The sequence below is a fragment of the Sus scrofa genome, chromosome 8, assembly GCF_000003025.6.
Source record: "Sus scrofa isolate TJ Tabasco breed Duroc chromosome 8, Sscrofa11.1, whole genome shotgun sequence".
NCBI classification, from domain to species: Eukaryota; Metazoa; Chordata; class Mammalia; order Artiodactyla; family Suidae; genus Sus; species Sus scrofa.
The window spans coordinates 128,384,299-128,407,842 of record NC_010450.4 but is presented as its reverse complement, the minus strand read 5'-3'; the positions used below and the strand labels follow the sequence as shown (position 1 = coordinate 128,407,842).

Genomic DNA, 23,544 nt, shown 5'->3' with positions numbered 1-23,544 from the left:
GCTCACGGCAACGCCGGATCCTTAACCCACTGAGCAAGGCCAGGGATCGAACCCGCAACCTCATGGTTCCTAGTTGGATTCATTAACCACTGCGCCACGACAGGAACTCCAGTACCCCCTACATTTCTATTCCTTACTGTTCTCCATCCTGCTACCCCTAGTAAGCCTTAGTGAACTGAGTTTTTTCAGCTCTCAACTGGAAGCTTGATTGTTTCAACACTGTACTCATTGTCTTGCACATAGTAGTCACTCAAAATATATTCATTGAAAAAAAAATGTATGAATGGGTTAACCGATCAATATATCTCTGCTATAAAAGACAACTTTAAAAATGCCTCTACATATAACCCATTGGACTCCAGGACTTCACATCCAGCATTTCCTATTACACCTTCCTCACTTAGTTTCCTCCTGATAATATGTCACCATCTGTGTTATTAATCTTGGATAATTTGGAACCAGAACAGTGTACTTTGATGTCCGAATGTATAGGTTCAAAGGAAAACTCCATTACTTGTCTCTGTCCACTTAGAGGATTTATTTAAACCTCTCTGAGTTTCAGATTTTTTAATCTGTACAATAGAGATACTATTATGTACCATATCCAGCAGAAGCATGGTAGTAACTAAATGAAATGTGCTTAAAATATAAAAGAATATGCCAAGTGGCATATTGTAGATGTTTCATGAAAGAAGCAATATAGCATAATATTGAAATATCTAGATATTGGAGCCAAACAGACCTAATACTGTTACAGGGTAGTTCAGGGAGACTAAGTGCATAATTTACACATGAAAACATTAGTTTCTCAATGCTTAATCACAAAACACAAGTTCCTAATTCAAAGGTATTGTAGGGTTAAAAGAGAATTTATCCAGAGCACCTGACATACAATTAAAACAAAATAAATGTTAACTACTTCTTTTAGTAATGGTTCCTTTTTCCTTTAAATGTTCTCTTATTCTCTTGGTTTAATATATTAAAGGGAAAAAAGATAATTCACTGCCTCATGACTGAGTGCATTTATTAGACAATTTTCATGTAGTTCTAAAATATTAGCACTGTTTTTGCCTGATAACAGTGTAACTCAAATAATATTATCTTGAACATTATGCTGCTTAAAGTTACTACTGTAGGTATAGAAAATTCAGGCCTAACAGAAGTTAATTTGTTGAATTTGTATTTTACAGTCCATCGGCAACTGGAAGATCTTAATAGGGAGAAGATTTATACTGTATCTTTGTATTCCTAAGTCCCTGAATAGAAAGAAACACAAATCAAGAATTTAAAAAAATATATTGAAAATTAATTTGGAAGTAGTGTGTGTGTGAGTGCATGGATAGGTGTATCTTTTGTTGGATGGCTACAAGTAAGCCTTGCTCTAAAAGAATCCAAGAAGCAAAATTTATTTTAATCAAGTTCTCCATTAAATGCCAGCATATTATTGGAAGTGCATTCTTGTAGAAAACTAAGCCAGATCAACACAAAAATTAAAAAGTCAATCTATCATTCTCAAAATCAGCACTCCAGAGGTTACAGATTTTTCTTACATCCGATCTCATGTTTGGGGAGGGCCCATCTTCTGCAATGAAGTCAGTGAAGTTCATGCGGCATATACCAAATTTAACCTAGAGGGAAATCTGCATTCCTCAAGATTCCTGATCCCTTAGAGAGGCTTAAAAGTTCTTAGTTGACTCTTGAAAATTCTTTATTAAACCACATTGAAATGATGTGCAATTATGCATTTTAAAGTTATGGGCATTATGGGGATGGACTGGGATTTTTGAGTTAGTAGTTACATAGTTTGTGATAGTTTAGTAATTAAGCTATTGCATTTAGAAAGGGTAAACCATAAGGCCCTACTGTACGGCACAGGGAATTATATCCAATCTTTTGGAGATTGTGATGGAAAATAAATAAAGAATGTATTATATGTGTGACGGAGTCACTTTGCTGTATAGCAGAAATTTGCACAACACTGTAAATCAGCTACACTTTAATAAAAAATATAAATAAATAAATAAAATTGTGTTCATAAATACCATGATAACAATTATTTCAGATAGTAATTGAGCATTTTTCCAGAGGACTTGGGACAAAATCTAAATTCAGGGCCATTATTGGCAACTTACTTAAAATACTGTTATCTCCTTTCCATAATGTTGTAATAGTCTCCCAACTGGTATCCTCGCTTCTTCTCTTACTCCTCTGTCTTCTTTCCTTATTTCCCCAAAGTAGCCCAAGTGACATGACTTACTGCACAGCATTGTCGAGTGCCATTCTGTTCCTTTGTGCTTTACGCTTCACCTGTACTAGATATCTTTTACTTCCTGGAATTTTATGTTTTTGTTTTATCTTAGTCCAGGTATGTTTTTTTTTTTTTTTTTTTCCCACAGCAACATTATACTCATCCTTCAGATCAGAGCTTGAACATCACTTCATCAAAAAAGACTGAATTGGGTTTCCAAGAGTGCGAGCTCGTATGAGAGTGTCCCTAAGGGTTATATATACATCCTTACAATGTCAGATTCTGCCTCATTGATTCCTTCCTCACAAGACCGTTTTCCTTGACATTGAGCCCACCAGTGAGAAAAATGCCTGACATTCCCCTGAAGCTAGGGCTTGTTTGTGTGATCCAGTCCTGGCCAATGGACCGTAGGGGAAAAGACACGTGCAAGGAGAAACTGTCTTTTCTGCTGTCAAATCCAGTTGACTAAGAACAGGATTTTTGGACTATGTTTGCCTTCCTACAACTATAAAATATCAAGCCTGAGAACTAATGTCAACTCTCTGAGGATGGGTGAGAATAAAATAGAAATTTTCTGGATCTTTGATGAAATTATGCCATTGAATGAAGCCTGGAACTACCTATTTCTGGTCATCTTGTTGCATGAAATAATACATATATTTTCTTTGTAGTTAAGGTTTTTTTTTTTTTTTTGGCTGTACCCATGGCATGTGGAAATTTCCAGGCCAAGGGGTCAAACCTGGAAATCTGCAGTGACAAGCCAGATCCTAAACCTGCTGTGCCACAGAAAAACTTCCTTAGTGTTGAAAAAAAAGTAGGGAGAGCAATTCTGAGACTAGTGAATCCTAACCATATATAAAAGTCAGAATCAAGTCAATGACAATGGGAACTGAGGAAAGGAAATGAATTCAAGGAATTTGGAGTCAAAAAGAGGATTGTTTGTCCATTAGTTATAAAATGTGAGAAAAGATGAGAAGTCAACCATGAGAACTTATTGTTTCAGTTCCAACAATTAAAGAGCTTGAAAGTGTTCACTTACATTTTTTATAATAAGAAAAATTTTGAACAAACTGAAAATCAGCGACTAATCTTGGATCTACCGGAGAAATAAAGCCACAGAGCAAACCACCAGGCCCAGCAAATATAGAGAATCACAGCTGAAATTAGTTTACCTGGATCAGAAGCCACTGGTGCCATAACCTGGTAGGCACAGGTAACTCGTAATTGTAATAAATTGCTGGAAACTATGATTGGACTCACTAGATAATAAGAAACTCCTAGGGGGCCATAGTCTTTGAGGGGGCACACTTTCATGAGTTTTACCTCTAGGCATCACACCAGGTTCTCATAGTGAAGAACCAAAGTGGGGGAGGGAATCCTATGTCTTTGGCCAAAAGATGGAAAACAACCATTTGAAATATGGCAAGACCATTTTCCCTAGTAAAGACCTATTCTTCAGGAGTAAAGACTTTACCATAGAGGCTTAGCTCTCCTGAGAGGAAGGGGACTTAACAAATTCTAGCCCTCTCTTATCCTTCCTGTTTCACCTGAAGGGTAGGGCCAAAGGGAATAAAGCTAAGATAGACTTGTGAATGTCACAACCAACCAGAAGCAGGCCCACTAAACTACTGATATTTATCATAAGACTATAAAATGTTTTTTCTCAACTCCTTACCACTGCAGCAACAGGTTTCTGATATAATAACAGTGAGTCACAGCTGAAAAAGCTGCGAGACACAGACTCTACTTAATAGGTATGCATGGGGTAAGCTAGACAGCAGAGGAGTTGAGAATAGGACAATTAGGAATCTGGGACCTACAACTACAGCAAATATTAAATAGAGCTCAATTTCTAGAAATATTAATACAAAAACTCACACTATTTACCTATTATTATTACCCAATACATTATCTTCAGCTGTCAAAAAAAAAAAATTAAAGGCATCCTAAAAGTCATGAAAAACAGTCTGAGGAAACCAAGTGAGAAGCAGAATCAGGCTTATGTATGATACATATTTTAAAGTTATTAGACAGGGAATTTAAAATAGTTATAATTAGTAAGTTAAGGGCTCTTTTGGAAAAAATAAACATGCAAGAACAAAATGGGCAATGTAATCAGAGAGCTGAAAACTCTAAAAATCAAAAGAAGATGCTAAAAATCAAAAGCACTGCAACATAAATGAATAATGCCTTTGATGGGCTCATCAGTAGATTAGACACTGCTGAGGAAAGAATCATTAAACTTAAATATGTCAACTGAAATATAAAGAGGAAAGAAATGAAAACAAAATAACAATATCTATGAACTCAGATAATTTCAAGGAGTATAACAGGTGCATAGAGTACCAGAGGAAGAAAATGCAAATGGAGCAAAAGAAATGTTTAAAATAGTAATGGCCAAGACCTTTTCAAAATTAATGACAATTGCCAAACCACAGATCTGGGAAGCTCAGAGAATTTCAAGCAAAATAATCTAAAAAATATACTGAAAAATACCATATGGAAACTGCAGAAAACCAAAAACAGAAAATTTTGAAAGGATACAGAGAAAGAAAATACTTATAGGGACCAAAAAAAAGTTAAAATGGACTGAATGAGCATCAGAACCCATACCTGCAAAATAATGGAGTGAAATGCATAACGTGCTAAAAGCCAAGGATAAATTAGGCTTCTTAAATTATAAAAGAGACGATGTTAACTGAGACTGGCAGTGTGGGAGAAATAAAAAATGTTGCTGGCGTTCCCGTCGTGGCGCAGTGGTTAACGAATCCGACTAGGAACCATGAGGTTGCGGGTTCGGTCCCTGCCCTTGCTCAGTGGGTTAAGGATCCGGCGTTGCCGTGAGCTGTGGTGTAGGTTGCAGACGCGGCCTGATGGCCTGGATCCTGCATTGCTGTGGCTCTGGCGTAGGCCGGTGGCTACAGCTCCGATTCAACCCCTAGCCTGGGAACCTCCATATGCCGCGGGAGTGGCCCAAGAAATACCAAAAAAAAAAAAAAAAAAAAGACAAAAAAAAAATGTTGCTCTCCAACGTGAAGATTTTAGATTTGAAAAATTTGATACAAGATTTCAAGAGATAGAATGGTGAGTATTGAAGTGTTAGTTTATAGGTAGTTAAAAGAAGTTGTTGAGGTGAAATATTTAAGAGGAAATTGGAGAAGTTCCCATTGTGGTACAGCAGAAATGAATCTGACTAGGAACCATGAGGTTGTGGGTTCCATCTCTGGGCTTGCTCAGTGGGTTAAGGATCCAGGCTTGTTGTGAGCTGGGGTGTAGGTTGCAGACGCGGCTCGGATCTGGCATTGCGGTGGCTGTGGTGTAGGCCAGTGGCTACAACTCCAATTCAACCCCTAGCCCGGGAACCCATATGCCGTGGGTGCAGCCCTAAAAAAACAAAAGACAAAAATAAATAAATAAATAAGAGGAAATTGAAAGGTCTTTAGAAGACACCGAGGAAAAATTAACTTTTAAGGAATAGGTGAAAAGAAAAAAGTATTTAAAAGTTTATGAAGTATCCAAACTATATAACAAGACAAAGCACTATTGGAGGAGTCCAGGAGAAAGAGATAGTCAAACAAGGGATTTTCTATTATCAAATCTAGAGCATAGACCATACTGACGACTAAAAGAATATTTCTACTTGGAGTTCCTTTTGTGGCTCAGTGGCTTTAGGGCTCCCCCTCCCCCTCCATGTCTCTCTGAGGATGTGGGTTCCACCCCTGGCCTCACTCAGTGAGTTAAAGATCTGGTGTTGTGTTGCAGGTCACAGATGTTGCTCAGATCCTGAGTTGCTGTGGCTGTGGGATACCTCAGAGTTGATTTGAAATACATATTTCTACTTAACATTGATAAGAGCAATTTTAATTAAGTGACTAGTGGTTAGAATGGAAACCAGCTTTCAGAAGCAGGAAGAGGGAACAGTTATTATTTATTCATAGCAGCTAAATTGTAAATGAAGAATGAGAATGTGGCTTTTACAGGGATGGTTCGTCTTTCAAGAATCTCATTAATTAAAGTATAGGTCAGGAATCGCAAAATGTTCTTTGTTGTTACATTTGCTTTAGGAAAAGTAGAAATAATCCAGTTTGATCATCCAGAGAATTTGTGCAGAAGACTAAGCCAACAGTAATTCCAATTTCGAGAGCTTTTCTCTAATGCCAGTTTTCTATATATTAGTGAACAAGCATTTAACCTTGCCCATACTGCTCATGATTTTATATACAACTAACTCTGAATAATTCATAAAATCATGTCTTTTCTGCCATCATCCTGGAAAATGGAAAGTATTTGCCGTATGAGAACAATTTACGGCACATTGTGCTTCCAGTAGCAAAGTTATACTAGTTACCATAAATGTATATGCTTGTTTTATATATTCTGGTAATCATTCATTAATTCAATTGATTTTCAATAAGAGTATGTTCCAAAGAATGAGATTAGAAAGATGAAAAATGATGCATTCAAACACCTCCAGTTGGAGGAGGGGTGAAATGGGGAACAGAAGACTTTGAAGTATTTCCCAGATGATCTAGGTAAAATCTTTATTCACCCCCAGTTGAGAACCATCCATCAGGCTTGCTACCTATGTACTCTAGTATTGGCTTCCATCAATACATAGTTTTCTTTTTATAATGTGACTTGACTGGTTCTCTTATGATGTTAGACTTTGCACAGCTGGACCAAATTAGAGTAGCAACAGAAGTACAGAAATCACATTTAAATTCATAGTCAAAATGAACAGAAAGGTCTCTTACTTTCAAAGATGTATAATACCATTAAAGTGCAAATCTCTCAATGTGACAAGTTCAGAATAAAGACCTCATGAATTACAATTTCTGTTTCCAAGCAAAGTAACTTGACAATTATTGACAGAAATAAGGCACCACTCACCTTTACAATAAATTGCTAAGTAAATCTCAGTCCAATGCCATTTAAGACTGTACGTTAAAATTACACACCTCTGTAAGTTGCTATTTTCTTTATAATCTTAAACTTTTAGTAGATTTACAGTAATGCATTTTGTACACCTTCTTAGGCTTAATTATCAAAATGCTTATTGCTTTCCTATGTGTAAAGAGTACTTAGTATCAAAAGGATTCAAAGATGCCATTCTTTCCCTGCAGGTGTTTGTAATTTAGCCTTTTTACTCCACGTTTTTGGTGTCTAGTAAATATTCACGTGGTTTTAATTGTGTGGGGCTGGAGGGTATTTATGTAAAAATGTTTCTGAAAATTACCTTTTGCCTATTCTCTAAAAAAAAAAAAAAATTGGTTTTAACTACCTAAGTTCTTTTCCTCCCTACCCTCGTTCTTCTCTATCAGGTACAGTCTCAAGATTTTTTTCCATGCAGAAGCAGAAGGGAAGCTGGGCAGGTCATGCGGATTCTAAGCAAGGGCTGTAGGACACAGGAGAGCAGCTGAAGTGTATCAGAAAAATTGACAGAAAAGAGTAGTCATACTGAAAATTATTTTTGTGAACTATGTGTTCTGGTCATGCAGGTCAAGATATACAAACAAAGGTCTCTAGGTTTGTGAATTTTGGGTCGGGGGTTGAAATATTTTCTTTTGAACACAATTTTACTCTGAGACTATACCACTTGTGCCACAGATTCAGTAGGTTCCATGATTGCTAGTATGTTTGAATAAATATTTCAGTTTTCATATATTTTTTCTAATATTCTAATAAGCGCCTATTAACCCATAAGAATAAACACTTGAAGAGATTTGAGGGTAAGAGATATAGTAGAAAAGGGTCATGATTTATGTACTCTTTTTTCTACCCTTTTTATTTCCTCATTTATTATTGAAAAGTCATATGTCAACTCAGTTACTCATATATAATCTGTATAGCACCTTTAATATTGCTAGCACATTAGAGAAAATTTAGAAATTAAAACAATTATATCCACAAAAGCCTGCTACCCTAACAAAATGATGGTCATAATTTTATGTATTTTTATATTTGTAATAAGTATATATTTCAGTTAGAATTCCATTTAAGAAAAAAATGGAAAAAATGTATTTTCCTTGTTACCACATAGACTTTGTAACCATCTTTTTAAATATTGCATAACATTTCATTTAATAGATTTGCCATCATTTAATAGTAATTATTTAATTATATCCTTAGGTTGCCTTCCATATTTCAAAGTTATAACGCTGGGTATCTGTAGTATGGCTGCTAAGTTTCACTCTTCAAAGATATTTTCTTTTAACCAGCAGGGCTGGGATGGAAGAGGATGAGGGATGTGTATCAGGGTATATTTATTATATTTTCTCCTATACCTGGAGGTGATATTTTCTTAGCATATTTTTATTGTGTGTGAAAAAGAATTTGAACAATTGCATGTACTTGATGAGTGATAGCAAAGTGAATTTGATGAGGCCGATTTGTCTAGGTATTTTGATAAGTGTCCAGTTGCTAGTATGTGATGGTGCTTCTAAGTGTGTGTTGGTGGCTTCCCTAGCATCTGTGTGAGAGGCCATGACAAGAAGCTCTGGGGTACATCTGAATGGCCAGGTGAGTGTGACATAAAGGCAAATTATTGCAACACACACCGAACAAAGTAGACACCTGTAGCTTTTCACTTGCTCAAGAATCAGTGACAAAGAGCAAAGCTGAGTACTTTGTAACTTAAAGGAATAAATAATACTATTATGTTAGATATTCTAAGAAGTCCATATTAGCCCATAAGAAAAAGCACTTCAAGAGATTCGAAGGTAAGGATATAGTAGAAAAGGATCATGATTTATGTACTCTTTTTTCTGTCCTTTTTATTTACTCATTTATTAGTTATTGAAAAGTCATGTGTCAATTTGGTTACTCACAAATCATCTGTAAGAAGTTGTAACAGTCAAAAATCATATTATGTCTGTGTATTAGTTTCCTAGAGCTGCTGTAAAAAAGTACTGCAAACTGAGTGGCTTAAACCACAAAAATATGTTTCAGAGTTCTGGAGGCTAGAATTCTGAGATTGAAGTATTGGCAGAACTGTGCTCTTTGAAGGCACTAAGGAAGGATGTAGCCCAGGTTTCTCTCATGGGAATTGGCAGTTTCTTGGTTTGTGACGGTATAACTCCAGTCTTCACATTGTGTTCTTTTCCTGTGCATTTCTCTGTGTCCAAACCTCTCCTCTTTGTAAAGACTCCAGTCATATTGCACTGGGGACTTACCCTATTCCAGTATTTTCTCATCTTAATGGACTACATCTGCAATGGCTCTATTTCAAATACAGTCACAAGCCGAGGTACTGGGGTTAATATTTCAACATATGAATTTTAAGGGGACACATCCAATTCTTAAGTCTGTTACATGGTTCAAGTTGTTTAGAAAAAGGATTTTTATCACTGAAGCACCATCAACCAAAGATTATTTCATTTCCTTCTATTCATGGGTACCTTGCCTACTAAAAGCTAGTATTTCCTAGCAGGATTTTCCTCTCTCAGATATTCCATTTTCCAGATGTGTTTTTGACTTCTCCCTTCTTACTGAATCATTCTCCTCATTCTTTAAACCTGTTCAAGCCTTTCCATCTAAATACATACACACACACTCCATCTCAATTGTATTAGCTATTATTGTTTATTTCTTGGAAGGAGCTTGTCTTTTGACAGGTATGTAGTTGGTAACTCTTATTTCTCTTTCATCCTCAAGTTGCCCTGAGCCCACTGTGATCTGGATTCTGCTTCTAACATATCACTGGAAACCGCTTTGTGAGAGTCAACAGTGACTGTTTTTTGATAAGCCCCCTTCATCTTTGTTGCAGCCAACATCATGGACCTGTTGTCTTTTTTAAAGGTATTCTCTGCCTTGGCTCTTATGACAGCATGCTCTCCTGAGTTTCCACTTGTTCAGTATCAGTTTTCTTCACAATCACTTATCTCTCATTTATGACTTTCCACTACATTAATATACTTGTGATTTCCAAATTTCATTTCCAGACCAGATCTCTCTCTTCTGAGCCCACGCTCACATAGCCAATGCATGCCATATTTCTTCAGCTGGATGTTAAAAGGGACCTTAAAATTAAACCTTTAAAGTCTTTTCTTCATCTTAAATTCTTCCACCAAAAATTGTATTTACTCTTAACAGATATGAGCTGTACCTACAGTCATTGAATAGACCTGCCATTGACCTGCCATTTTCTGTCAATGAATAGAAACTTAATGTCATCTTTGACTCTCTCATCTTTCCCTTCCACTACACAAATATCGATAGAGTCCACCTTCTAAATAGCTTTCAAATCTATTCCCAGAGCCCCAGAGTTTAAGTTCTGATGATTTTCTACCTGGATTATTAAAACAGCCTCCTATGTCTAGTCTTGGTTCCATCCAGCACATTCTTCATAGTGTACCCAGAGTAAGCTGCATAAACTTATTCTGATCATACCTTTTCATGAATTAAAATTCTTCATTGATACACCATAGCCTTCTGAATAAAGCTTGATTTATTATTATGACATAAATGACTTTTATGATTTGGTTCTCCATTGTCTCTTTTTTGCCAATGCATACCTCATCACACCATTATACTGAAATACTTATTCATCAGGCTCTTGTAATGATTTCCTCTGCCTCCAGAAGTTCTCATGGTCCTGCATTTGCTTGCAAAACACTTGCCTTTCTTTTATCATTTTCCAATTCCTTCTGACCATCGAGAGTCCGGTATGATATTTCTTTCTCAAGAAAGATTTCTCTGATATTACTACCTTAATGTGTTTGTCTGTGTATATATATATACATACATACATATATATATACACACACATGCATGCATACATACATAATATATATATGTTTTCAATCAGTATAGGACAAATTGATACAGGTTCCTCCCCTTACTCAAAAATACAGCATTCCTATGAAAGCTTTCATAAGCCTAAATGGCATTAAGCAAAGAAGCAATTACATTTGCACATACCTTGGTAACAGATGCACACAATACATCAAGATAAAGCACAGATGCTAACAGACACAGCTCAAAGCTATGGTGGCTTGATGCTGAGATCTGGGTGTAATTCCCAGGAAAAGAGCTTGGTGGTGCCAGGTTCACTGCTCAGGGTGCAGCCCACCTCGGTGACAGCTCACCACAAAACCAATGCTAAACCTTTTTTTCACTTTTTATCTTTTTTTGGTAAAAGTGAAATCCTCTTAGGTTTCTTTTGGTTAGCAAAACAGGTACTGATATAGGTCCTTATAAAAGTGAAGAGACATAAAGCAAACTTTTGAACAGCGGGGGATATCTGTATAGATTTCCTTGGTCACTGTATAGATTTTCTTGGTCACTTAAACACTTTTTAAGTTTTTTGTAGAGTCTCACTAGGCTGAAATTAAGGTGCTGATCAGCTGCTTTCTCATGTGGAGCTTGAGGTTTCTTCCAGCTATTCCTGTTCTTGGAAGAATTCACTTCCTGGCCTTGGAGTTTTGAAGTCCCATTTCCTTGCTGGAGACCCATCTCTTCTCCTTACTGGTCTCCCTTCTCACAGGCCCCTCTCCATCCTCAAAGCAGCAGTAGTGAGTCAGGTCTTTATTAAGCTCTGCATTTCACCAGCTTCTGCCTCAGGCGACTCATTAGGACTCATGTGACAAGATTAGGCCCACATAGATAATCTCCCTATTTTAACATTAACTGTACCATAGAACATACATAACCACAAACGTGATATCTTTTCATACTCACAGATTCTGGAAATTGGGGCAGGACAGCATTGGGTGCCGTTTTAAACTCTACAGCCTAAGTGTGGCTCTTCCTCTTATATATGTGTGAACAGTTCTCATTGTGGGAAAATATATATGTCTATAGCATGCTCCCCATTTTATGGAAAAAAAAAAATAAAGTGAAAAGAAAAACCTGGAACTCTGAGCAGTAGTGTAGACCTCTGCTGTGATACCCTGGGCTTGGTGTTAATGCAGCCTTAGGTTTGCTTCTGCAATAATTGTTTTCTAGTTCATAGGAAGGTTGTTAAAACACTGAAAAATATGGTTAAAAATGCCTTCCTTGTAAAAATGTGCATATCCACTGATGATGTATGTGAAGAATTTGAGATTATTTCAGAATTTCAACAAATCATAGTTTTGTTATTAGTAACTGATTTATTCAGGATCACACAGCTAACCTGGACACAACGAAGACTCAAACACAAGTCTTCTCTGCCTTAACTGAGTGACAAGAGATGGAAGGGAAAACCATCAATCGATCCAAGTGATTTTTTTTTCACATTAGATGACAGTTTTGTTTAAGGTAGTTTAATGTTGCTTAATAATCATCTAAAACTTCCCAGTCCTCTTAATGTTTGAGACAAACATTCTGTTTCATAATGGAAGTTAATTATACAGTTGGTCATAGCATGCAGGCATTCAATACATAAGCACACATACAAAATTGTATCTACTTCCTAAGTTGAAAAAGCTACTTTTTCCAAATCCTACCTATGTCGTCTTAAAGACTCCTGCTTTACAATGTACATAGAAGGAGTATTTGAAGATACTTCTCTGTGTTGTTTCCATCCATGAGTGCTCTGAAAAAAGAACAAAGCATGCCTTTTACTCCTTTCCTTACTAATCCTGGTTTATGTTTTGAAGCTGTGATCTGTAGCTTCAGCTGAAGTCCATTGCTTTTTGACAGTGGAGTTTCCTGACTTCCCAGGGTGCCTGAAAGCATTGCTTCAATTCAGTCACGTTACCCATGGTTCCTGTGCACCACAGCATTGACGCTCTCTGCATTTCCTCCTCCCCAGAATTCTATAATTATGCCACAAGTCTTGGGGGAAAAAATCCCTACGGCATCACTTATTTCTGTATTCTTTATCATTGTCACAATTCAGCACCACCTAAGTGGGATTTTATCATTTTTGAGATCTGCTCGTGTTAGGGATGTCTCTCTTTTCCAGTTTTTATTCTCTTCAATAACATACACAACTAGAAGAGCTTTATTCTTCCTTAATTATACAAAAACCAATATATGTATTGCCAAGCAGTGCCCAGGATTATTCACGGTGTCCTTCCCCTCTGTCTGAAGATGGCATAAATGTCCAGGGCCCAAGAGCTGTCTCAGCGACTTTGTCCCTGGAGGATGGCAAAGGCATGCCCACCACTGATAGCCAGCTTCTGCCAGGGCTATGTTTGATGAGGTTTAAAGATCTTTTGATGGTGAAAGCTGGCAGATGATGAAACCCTCAGATGAGTCAGAAGCCTTTGTTACTTAGACCTCCAAATAAGAGAGGGCTGCCAGATGGGGTGTCAGGAGATTGCTGCCCTCTGGGGACAAAGTCACAGCAGACTGGAGCTACAGGGCACATTTTATATATAGCAAGCATGATGGGATTAGCGAGGTTTCCAGCCTTCCCTGAGGATTAGCTAATTTGGATAATTTCAAGAGCTCTGGGACATTGAGACTGCCCTAGTCACCTGGTGTTTGGCCTCATGGGGCCGGTGCATACTGGCCCTGGAGTGTGAGGGTCCAACTAGGAAATGTTTGGAGTATGGACCTAATCAGCTGTTGAAGAGGGGCCTCTAGCCGCGGCCTCAAAACTAAGTCAAGATCGTGTTTTAAACAACGAAACAACTGTATTACATACACACTTATAGGTAAGGAATAGGATGCGTTTGATGTCTTTACTTTTCCTTCCCAGAAACTGAAGTTCATGATTATGTTTAAACATAATTCTCTTAGTTTATTCAGAATATTAAAAGATGCCTCCTGCTCCTTACCTGAAACATAAAAAGCAAGTGTGCATGCCTTCACAACAAAAAGGAACTTTTAACAGGTGTTTTTAGTGGATTTTATTATTATTATTTCTCGTATAGTCTACATTGTGGGAAAGGTCACTCAAATAATTGCTTACCTTCTTTAAGAAATAACAAGTATTCTATGACAACTGTGCTTGTCTTCTGTGAGGGAAAAAAAAAATTGCTGGCATCAGATAATCCTAAGACCTCTTAAAGATATTTATTTCCCCAAGAATTTTATATCAAGCCAGTACAGTGGGACAAATTAGCATTACTTTATCACTTGTCGACTTTCTATGTTTTTCTCACACAAAAAGCTCATCTTTGGTGAGTTTATGAAGACATTTATGCCTTAAATGTAGTTCATAATTAATGTTGGTGAAACCTGTGGGTTTAAGAGAGCAGGAAATTATTTTGTCATGTCAACTAATTCATTATGACCCTGAGAAATTTGCTTTTTATCCTTCTATCTGCAAAATACTATCATTTTAAGGGGGCATTAGGAAAAAAAAAAAAAAGAAAGACATTAGAAAATGGAACACACACACAAAAAAAAGAAAAATGAAATACAAATGTTTGTCTTTTAAATTTAAATTTTCACCAAAAATACCGTATGAAACAAAAAACAGACTAGTGCAAACTTTGAGTGAATATTTTTTGTAAGGATTATGACTTAGGTTTACATGCTCTGCCCTGCCCACTTACTGTGAAGAATTATGCACCCCAGTATTTTTTTATTGATACAAGAAGGTGAATTTAAGTGGACTCTAACAATTTGGAAAAAGCAAGGCCATTGTCTCATGGAACTATTTTAACATCTGAGCAAATTTCTCAGTGGAGGCTAACGTTTTTAACTCTACCCAAAAATTATTAAAATACTATGGATTTTGTTGAGAGGCTAATGAACACAACTTAGTGGTCTTGATATTATTGTTAATGGTTTCCTTTAATATGACCTTTGCTAGAATTGTCTTCTCTGCTTCATTTCTACATATAAACCCCTCCTTATCCCAGAAATGTACCATGTGTTTAAATAACTGGTCAAAAGAGATTTGAACAGCAAAAAGAAATGTTATGCCTAGAAACGTTTTATAAATTATAAGCCCTTATAAAAATATAAGGTATCACTGTCATTTTCTTGAGTAATGGGGATCAGCAAGAAGTTTTAAGATTTCCTAAGAGTAATACCTTGCAAATGAAACTATTATGCTGATACTCCTTCTCTTCTTTAATTGCTTGAAAAATCATAGCCAGTATATCACTGTGTCAAGGGATAATGCTATTTACTGATTTGATGTATATGTTTAGAATACATTTCTAAGATACTTTGAACAGATTCTGAACACCTACGATGCCTTTTTAAATGTTTATATTTCTATGGAAAATATTTAGAAAAATCACTCTATTATAGTAATCAGTGGGATGTTAGTTCGTCTCTTAGGTCAGTCAGTGACTTTATAAAATCAAATCTTGAATATTTTTTCAATGGCATGTTTGTAAAAAATTATATAGCATCATGTAGAAATTATTAATACTGAAATAATTTATAAAATATTTTTTAAATATTTGAAACAATAAAGAATTTAGAGTGGTGTTTTCATTGACTTTGTTTTCATTGTTTGAATCGCAGGTCCTCTTATGGTTCTGTTTAGATGACTATATGCCTGCACTGATTCATTTCACTAGCTACTCAGGTGTGGCAGATAGCTTGCTACTTCAAAGCCAAGTTAACATTAGAATTACATGAGGTCAGTTGTTTAAGTAGAGCTGCAAAATACACTGTCAATATTATATACTCAGTTTTCTAATCTCTGCCCTGTTGTTCTCTTCTACTATATTCCTATTTCTTCTCCTTTTTTTTTTTTTTTCTCACTTGTTCATAACAGTCTGTCCTTGTTTACTTTGGTAGAATTGTCTGTTTCCTTTCTTTTTTAATCTCTTGACCTTCTCATTTACAAGAATGAGGTAACAGCTCGTAATTCATAAAACCCTCTAGAGAGAGAACCAAAAGTCTATAAATAGAGAGTCATGATAATTCAATACCAGTTTTGACATGTTTTTGTGACTAGTTGCCAAGATTTATGTCCATAATTTTACCTGAAGAATTATGTGGCAGTTTGTGATTTGGAAATTATTTGATTCTTTAATATACATTCCTAATTGCAGCAGAAGATCATTTTCAAGGTGATTTACAGACTCCACTTGCCTTTAATTTTTTTGCATTTGATTTCTGTTCATACAACTTTTAAACAATGAGGCAATTCTAATTCAGGTAAAAATAAATTATAGGCTATATGAGTTTAATTGAATTTGGGAGTCAGCTAATTGAATTTGGGACAAATTTCCCAAATATTCATGTGTCTGGCTCTAGTTTTCCAGATTTAGAAAATAAAAGTAGTAGAATAAGATATTTTTTAAGGAATTTTTATATCTGTATTTCTGATTCTCTAGTAGGTTATATAAAAAGGAATAAATCAATATTCCTTTTATGCATGAAATGAGCTATTTGAAAGTTACACTAAATATAACTTAAATCACAAAATTATAAATTAAATCACAAAATATTCACTTTAAAAAATTAAGACTAAAGACTCTACTCAGCAAAGCTACGCAAGATGGCTTACTCTCATGGCCAACTGTTGATGGTGGGTGTCCTTAGGAAGCTCTCAGTGGAAGTATAATGTCATTTGTACTTGTCAGCATGACTGATTTGTTCTTTCTGCAAGGGACGAACCTGAGAGGAGCATTCTAAGAGACCAATCTTAGAAGCTGAAAGGTCTTTTCCAATTTAGCTCTGAAAGTCACATAGAATTACTTCCATTCATTTCCCTGGTCAGGCACAGCCATAAGACCAGCCCAGACCCAAGAAGAGGGCAGGAATAGCAGCAAAGGATTTGTAGGCAGCTTTAATCTACCATGCCATGAGTTCCATATTTATGAAAAGGTATTCAATTAGGAAATATAGAATTGAATTTTAGTTATAAAATTAAATCTACTTGAATGAGAAGCAGGGGATGCCATAATGATTCAATTATATATTTTCATAAATAATATGCATTTAAATAAGCACAAAATTAAACTGGTTACATTAGTTTAGAGGTAAGTGGAATAAGCTGATTTTAAAAGCTGAGAATGTTAAAATCCAGTGAATTCTAAATATTAAAAGGATTTCTAACTAACTCAATAGATTATCCTATCAAATATATCCTAGAATTTTGCAAATATAATGGGAAAATTGAGGGACTATTGATTCACCTGAGAGTAGTTTTCACTTGAGAGTAAGTGTTGTTCGAGTTTTCATTGTGTGTTACAGAAACTTCTATGAATTTTGCCACATGTACACATAACGACTGAAAATAATATTCTAGGTAACTAGGATTTATCTCCAAAGTCATTCATAGAGAAGGCTTTCACAAATTGGCTTTTGATGACATCTGATAAATTCTTAAAATGTGTGATTCCATCAATAAGTGAAAATGATATATTAGCACCTACCTGATTTAAAGCTGTGAGATTAGGGATTTCTTGAAAAAGCTTCCCAGGAAATCAGAGAATTGTGTAAATTGGGCCTGTTTTTGGAAAATCAACTTTCTTCATAGTCCCTATTTGCTGTGATATAGGTAAATCTTCATTTAAAATTAATCAACAAAAAATAATTAATATACAAAATATTGTTGATAATTATTTGACAAAAAACAATGGAGACAGATGGGGGCTGATCCACTTTCGGTAAAGGCCTCACTACCCAGCTGCAAGTCCTGTGGTTAGCGGACAGCCTCCAACTGTTACGCCTTTAGGGCTTGCCTTACCTTCCCAGCTGAAGTCAGCTCATCTCTGGATGGTTTGCGGCAATGAATAACTGACAGCAGCTGAGATCTAGTTCTTGAGGCAGCTCCCAACCAATGGCTGAACAGGGAGTGGATTAAGAGTCAATCCTCTTCCCAGCACAAGGGATTTCTCTCCCAGGCAGTCTGGACTCTGGAGCTTCTCCATTAGCTGCAGAGGGTCTGTCAGGTATGAATCATAGTCCTCTGTTCCCCTGCCCAATTCTTCTCCTTTTCTTTTCATATGGATCTACTCTTTAGGAAAGGTGAAATAAAGGTAAATAAAGGTAACCTTTTGTGCCCTGAACTCTACTTCAGTATTTTTATCCTAGAGAAAATGTGATAGCATTATTATTTTATGAAGGGAGTTAGTTTTTCTTTTTTCTTTCTTTTTTTTTTTGTTGTCCTTTTGTCTTTTCTAGGGCAGCTCCCGTGGCATATGGAGGTTCCCAGGCTAAGGGTCAAATCGGAGCTGTAGCCGCAGGTACACGCCAGAGCCACAACAACTCAGGATCTGAGACGTGTCTGCAACCTACGCCACAGCTCACGGCAATTCCGGGTCTTTAACCCACTGAGCAAGGTCAGGGATAGAACCCGCAACCTCATTGTTCCTAGTTGGATTGATAAACCACTGCGCCACAATGGGAACTCCCCGGGAATTAGTTTTTCTTTTCCTTTTTTTTTTTTTTTTTTTTTTTTTTCTGTTTCTTGGGCCACTCCCCCGGCATATGGAGGTTCCCAGGCTAGGGGTCGAATCGGAGCTGTAACCACCGGCCTGCGCCAGAACTACAGCAACGCGAGATCCAAGCCGCGTCTGCAACCTACACCACAGCTCAGGGCAACGCCAGATCGTCAACCCACTGAGCAAGGGCAGGGACCGAACCCGCAACCTCATGGTTCCTAGTCGGATTCATTAACCACTGCGCCACGATGGGAACTCCTAGTTTTTCTTAAGTGGGTATTAGACAAGACTTTGGAAATAGGAGTATCAATACAGTAGAGTTTTTGTCATCAGATTTATAGTCTGATGTTATCAGCCTCCACAAGAACGATGCATATGGTGCTCAATGAACTTGGGCAGAGCCGCAGAGAGTGTTCACTGAAGCGCCAAGAATTTTGCCCCTCGTGTCTCTAGAGACATGATTTTTCCCTCACCTACCTTTGAAGTCTGCTAAGTTTTTCTTTGTATTGTGGAGCAAGCTAAGCCTTTTTCACCATTAACACTGTAACATGTAATATTTAGAATCTATGAAAATAAATATTAAAATGATGAGTATAAGTTCTACCCATGAAAGCCCATCATTTAGGGAAGACATAAGTTACTTTGCAATAAAAGGAACAGAGATAATTAGCACCTCCCAGTCAGTTGCCTGTCTGCAAAGGAAAGGAGATGGTAGTAAATTTGAATCATGTGTTTCATATTGCTTTGAGTAGAGGAAGTAGAAATTAGTACCATGAGACCCACAATTAAAAGATACTCTTGGAGTTCCCGTCGTGGTGCAGTGGTTAACGAATCCGACTAGGAACCATGAGGTTGAGGGTTCAATCCCTGGCCTTGATCAGTGGGTTAATGATCCGGCGTTGCCGTGAGCTGTGGTGTAGGTTGCAGACCCGGCTCGGATCTGGCTTTGCTGTGGCTCTGGCATAGGCAGGGGGCTACAGCTCCGATTCAACCCCTAGCCTGGGAACCTCCATATGCCGCAGGAGCGGCCCAAAGAAATAGCAAAAAAAGACCAAAAAAAAAAAAAGATACTCTTTCCTCTAATCCATTAGATGTTTCTTCCTTGTCAGCTCAGATAGGATGGAAAAAGTTAGAATTCTCCTATTTATACTGTTTATTGGGTAATTTTAGGGGAGGCAGACATGGATTTGAGTATCTCAGGTGTACAATGCTTGGTGCTGGTAATATGCTAATGAATAGTCTATCTGCTTAGGGGGTGGGGAGCAGAAACTAGTTTAATGAGGCTGGGAAACAAGCAAACACTTGAAGTGTTAGTATTGTATGAAATGATGTATGATTTAGATGCTGTGGAGCATGCCCTCCCCTCAAGGGAAACATAACTCAGCTAACAAGGGAAAGCTCCCTACTGGAATAAGGAGTAATGTTTGAAATACCTCCCAGATCATGAGAAATTGTGGGGAATTGAGGGATGCAGTGGGTAGATGGCAGTGTTAATGCAGAGATGTGCATGTGTAAAGAAAGGTAAGAAACACCTTTTTGCATCTCAGTTCTGTAGGAATGAGAACAGGTTGTATGAAGCTGGGAATGAAAAACTGATGCTCCAGAAATAAGCAAGTAGCTGAGGATGAGAGGCACCATATGCTATGCCAAAGACTTTTGACTTTTTTTTTTCTTGAAAGAAGTGATTAGCTGTTATATTAAGAAATGATGTAATTAATTCCCATTTAGGAAAATACCTCTGGCAGATACGGAAAGTGACAGACATAGAACTGACTCAGAGACTTAGTGCAGTAAGTCAGATAAGCAGTGGATACCTATGATAAATCCACAAGAAACAAAAAGGAGTGAGGGAGTCCCAAGAAATACCCTGGAAATAGAGATCAAAGAATTGGGTACCAGATTTGGTTCATAGTGAGTATGAGCTGAGAGGATGGGGTATTTTTCTGCTTTTCTGCTTATTTTAGGAAATGAGATAATGGAGAAATAAGTAGAAATGATTTTTGTGGTAGGAAAAAGATGTTGAGGTGGAGTTTGAGTTGGAATGTCTATAGGACAATGCCGAGTACATGCTCAGTAGGTGGTTTTATTTGTGGATTGAAGCTTGGTAGATAGGTCTTGGTTAAATATTTGTGAGAGTTTCTAACATAGAGTAATAGTCATGGATTGAATGTACATGGAGGCATAAGGCCCAAATATAGAGATACATAAAGCCTATAACATGGCCATTCATTTGAGAAATAATACTTAATTATAACAGGGGAACAAATAGTAGGTAAAGTATCTCTTTTATAATATAATTATTTTTATTCTGCTGATTATGTATGCACAGGAACCGGAGGACAGAATTTAGGATGAATCCCTGATTTCTGTCTTCGGCAACAGAATGAAGAAGGGGAGATCAAAAGAAGATACTATAAGAAAAAAATGTATATATCATATATAGCACAATATTGATGAATACATGAGCTTATTTTGCAGCATATTTTATGAAAAATATTACACTGTAGAGGAAATTTCAGTTTCATTAGTCATAGGCAATTATCTCCCACTGTGTGAAACTGACTTTCCTTATCAGGAGCAAAGTAAAAGGGCTAAGATTACTATGCCATCTCTTTGATGTTTTTATAGGATATAATGAAAGATGAATGCTCAATGCTGAAGCTGCAGCTGAAAGAGAAGGATGAACTCATTTCCCAACTACAGGAAGAACTGGTAAGTGTGAACAATATTTGGCCCACTAGTGTATTTTCCTTGAAAGGTTACTTGCTATAAACCCTACAACAACTTCTTTATTTATGAACACTAGCGTTATTCATGGTTTATAAACATAAGTAATTCAATCTGATTAATTATCAATTTTATAAATTATACTAATGAGGATTTGACAATATGAAAAGGAATGTTTTATAATATATATTGAACTTTACGTAATTCCAGAAACAGATTACTGAACTAGGATCAGACATTTCAGTTGTGGAATTGTGAAGACTAAGGCCACATTTTATTTTGTAAAGTGCAAGATTTCACTCCATGCTGCATACCTAAAGACACAATCATGTAATATGAAGCAAAGTACTGAAAAATTTTGCTAACAAAACCAGCTACCAAAAATGTGTTAACCAAATGAGACTTTTTGTTAATACAGATAAATTAATGTTTTATATATTTATGTTAATATAGATACATAGATTATACAAAAATATGAAATGTGTATAGTTCTGTTCTCAGGGTTTTTTTAATGTGACACAAAAATGTAATCATATTTTTATAACATGAAACCACTTTTGGTAGGTAACAAGACTAGCATGTGCATTACTTTTCTAGGTATGTCTTCTCAATTTATAGATCTAGAAATAAATAGCATTTAGCAATAAAATACAGTTAATATGGATATAAATAAAAATGAGCTACCTAAAACAAATGAAAACCAATAGACATTTTTAAAAACAATCAAGAATTCCTAATAATAGTAAAATAAAGGCATACATATACAATAAGACTCTGACTCCTCAAGATAAAAAAAACCTAGTCAATAATGTTCTTTACAATAACTTCAGATTTGACTACATTAGCAATGATGTATTGTGTAATTATTAAATACAATTAAATGACAAAACAGATTTTATAGACCATCAAACTTCTGAAAACTCTTCTGAGAACATATTAGAGAGATAGCAAACAAATTTAAAGCGTATTCTATTGACGCTTGACAACTGACAACATTTTTACTGAAACTTGACCTTTATTTAGACTGTGTTTTGTGACTGGATTGATGCCGATTATTCATCCCATGAGCATATTATTGTCACTTTAGAAAAATCTGTAAACTAGTACTTAAAATGTATTCGCATTACAGACAAAAGGAATATGTCCTACTCTACTGGGAATAGCCCTGTATAACAATTAACTGATTTATAATATAAACTTTATTACATAAAGAAAACATTATGTATCTAATATAACCATATAGACGGATACTATGTAATAAAATTTTTAGTTGAATAAAACCATGTGTCGATATTAATTATGAATGCATGGAATCATCAGTTTTAACACAGGAGAAAATTTATTCACTTTGTCAGAGAATGTTTATTTTGGGTAATTAGCTCGGAAGTGTTCATTTTCCCCATAACATTAGATATGATCAGATTCAAAACTTAGCATATATAAGAAATTAGACCTTCATTTGTCAAATGAAATGAGAAAGAAAATGATGATTTTTAGAGGCAATATTACATAGCTATAATTAAGGTAATTTTGTACCTATCCCTCCAAAAAAGTCCTCTGTTGGCTGATTTAGTAAAATCAAGTGGAAAGTTTTTTGTTTTTAACTTAAAATTACCCAAATTGATTTCTTAGCCTCTAAAATTTCCCAACTAACAATCAAAGTGCCATTTTAATTTTTTTGTCTTTTTGACATTTTTTGGGCCGCACCTGCGGCATATGGAGGTTCCCAGGCTAGGGGTCCAATCGGAACTGTAGCCACCGGCCTACACCAGAGCCACAGCAACACAAGATCCGAGCCGCATCTGCAACCTACACCACAGCTCACGGCAATGCCCGATCGTTAACCCACTGAGCAAGGGCAGGGATCAAACCCACAACCTCATGGTTCCTAGTCGGATTCGTTAACCACTGCGCCACGACGGGAACTCCTCAAAGTACCATTTTAATTTTTGTGCTATGTAGTTTGTGTAGTCATGTTGAATAGTTCAACAAAGGAAATGGGAACTTTTGGAAATAGTTTCTTTCATTAGACTGTACCTACAAAGGAAGTGTATAGGTGACTTAATTTAAGGAAGAAGAAATGTTGAAAAGAAAAAGTCATCTTTAAAACTGGATTAGAAGTATGGAGGAAAGGTGGCAATGACATAAAAACAATTTAAGCCACTTGGATCCACTGAAAACTAGGTCCTAGTAGTTCTGATTCTGATAATACCTTGTGACATTTTGACAAAATGGACATTAAACTTAACATGTATACTTCATACCTACCTAAATTCCTAAAATGTTCTAAAATTTTCAAACCAATGTCCTGTAGTTTTTTTTTAATAACAGAGTCTT

The 23,544-nt window shown here is 36.3% G+C and overlaps 1 protein-coding gene across 10 annotated transcripts in view; it reads left to right on the top strand.

Moving 5' to 3' along the window:
- CCSER1 (coiled-coil serine rich protein 1) overlaps positions 1-23,544 on the top strand; it is a 1,224,168-nt gene that overhangs the window by 545,491 nt on the left and 655,133 nt on the right. For 9 of the 10 annotated variants that reach the window (XM_021100741.1, XM_021100737.1, XM_021100740.1 and 6 more), the window contains one exon: positions 21,109-21,192. In XM_021100741.1, coding sequence (XP_020956400.1) covers positions 21,109-21,192 — 84 coding nt within the window. Of the gene's footprint in view, positions 1-21,108; positions 21,193-21,417; positions 22,911-23,544 lie in introns of those variants that run through there. The other variant, XM_021100745.1, reaches the window with a different exon arrangement.